The following is a 950-nucleotide window of genomic DNA, read 5'->3' on the forward strand; positions in this document are numbered from 1 at the left end:
ACCCTGCCCCCAATTATTAATAAACACTTTTGCTTTGCAATAAAAGCAAAGATGGCGTATAATACTGGCACGAACGGCTCTTGCATACGTGTCCATGGATATTAATTTAAAAATCAAATCTATGCCCCCTCCCCCCAGAGCCGGCGGCTCCGGGCCACCGGAGGCGGAGAGGAGGCGCAGCGGTGCAGACGGGGGCCACAAAATGCGCCCAGCCTGTTAGCCTGCACCCTAGTAACCGTTGGGGTGTTCCTGGCACCGGCTTCCCCTGAAGGTACCCCCTCCATTACCGCCCCCACCAGGAAAGCGAATTTCTAACGCCCCAACCCCCACACCTTCCACGTTAAAAAAATACCCGCAATATCCTTATTTTGAAAATACGGATTCCTAGCAACACCCCGGCAAACTTCAAAGTTGGAGGGGGACAAGAAGGGAAGGAAATAAGGGCAAAGAAATGTGGGTTTGTGCAACAAGTCGCAGGAAAGTCAAAGAGAGCCGCGCACCTCCAGCATCCAGGTAGCCACGATCTTCCGCATGGACGGCAGGATTTCCTTCTGCACACACTTGAAGTAGGACACGGAGGGCGCGCAGGTCTCCTCCGCCTTCAGCATGGCCCGCAGTACCCGGTCGTTGAGGAGGTTGGTGTCCGGGTACGCGCGGCGGATGGTCTCCACCTCGCAGCACAGGAGCTGGTGTTCCATAGCTGGGGCTCTGCCTGGGCCTCCTGGAAAGGGCTATGTGTCTGAGCTCGGTCCGCGCTCCTTTGCGCTCTTCTGGCCCTCGCGGAGCGCACGGACTCTGCTGCTCGCTGCTGCTGCGCCGACAGCCCTCTGGAGGCTCCCGGACTTTGCAACTTCAACAAAACTCCCCTGTAGCCCTTGTGACGTTACTGTTGTTAAGCAGAGATCAAAGCCGGGCAGAGAATGGGAGCGGGGGGAGGGACGGGGCGGGCG

At 57.6% G+C, this 950-nt stretch overlaps 1 protein-coding gene across 2 annotated transcripts in view; it reads right to left on the reverse strand.

Moving 5' to 3' along the window:
- Window positions 1-896, reverse strand: part of Ccnd1 (cyclin D1) — an 11,753-nt gene extending 10,857 nt beyond the window's left edge. The window contains exon 1 of one of the 2 annotated variants that reach the window (XM_033756418.1): window positions 501-896. In XM_033756418.1, coding sequence (XP_033612309.1) covers window positions 501-698 — 198 coding nt within the window. In that variant the 5' untranslated portion in view covers window positions 699-896. The remainder of the gene's footprint in view (window positions 1-500) is intronic. The other variant, XM_010635727.3, reaches the window with a different exon arrangement.
- Window positions 897-950: the final 54 nt, after the last annotated feature.

This window comes from Fukomys damarensis, unplaced genomic scaffold (genome assembly GCF_012274545.1).
Source record: "Fukomys damarensis isolate Sample0158 unplaced genomic scaffold, DMR_v1.0_HiC HiC_scaffold_27, whole genome shotgun sequence".
NCBI lineage: Eukaryota > Metazoa > Chordata > Mammalia > Rodentia > Bathyergidae > Fukomys > Fukomys damarensis.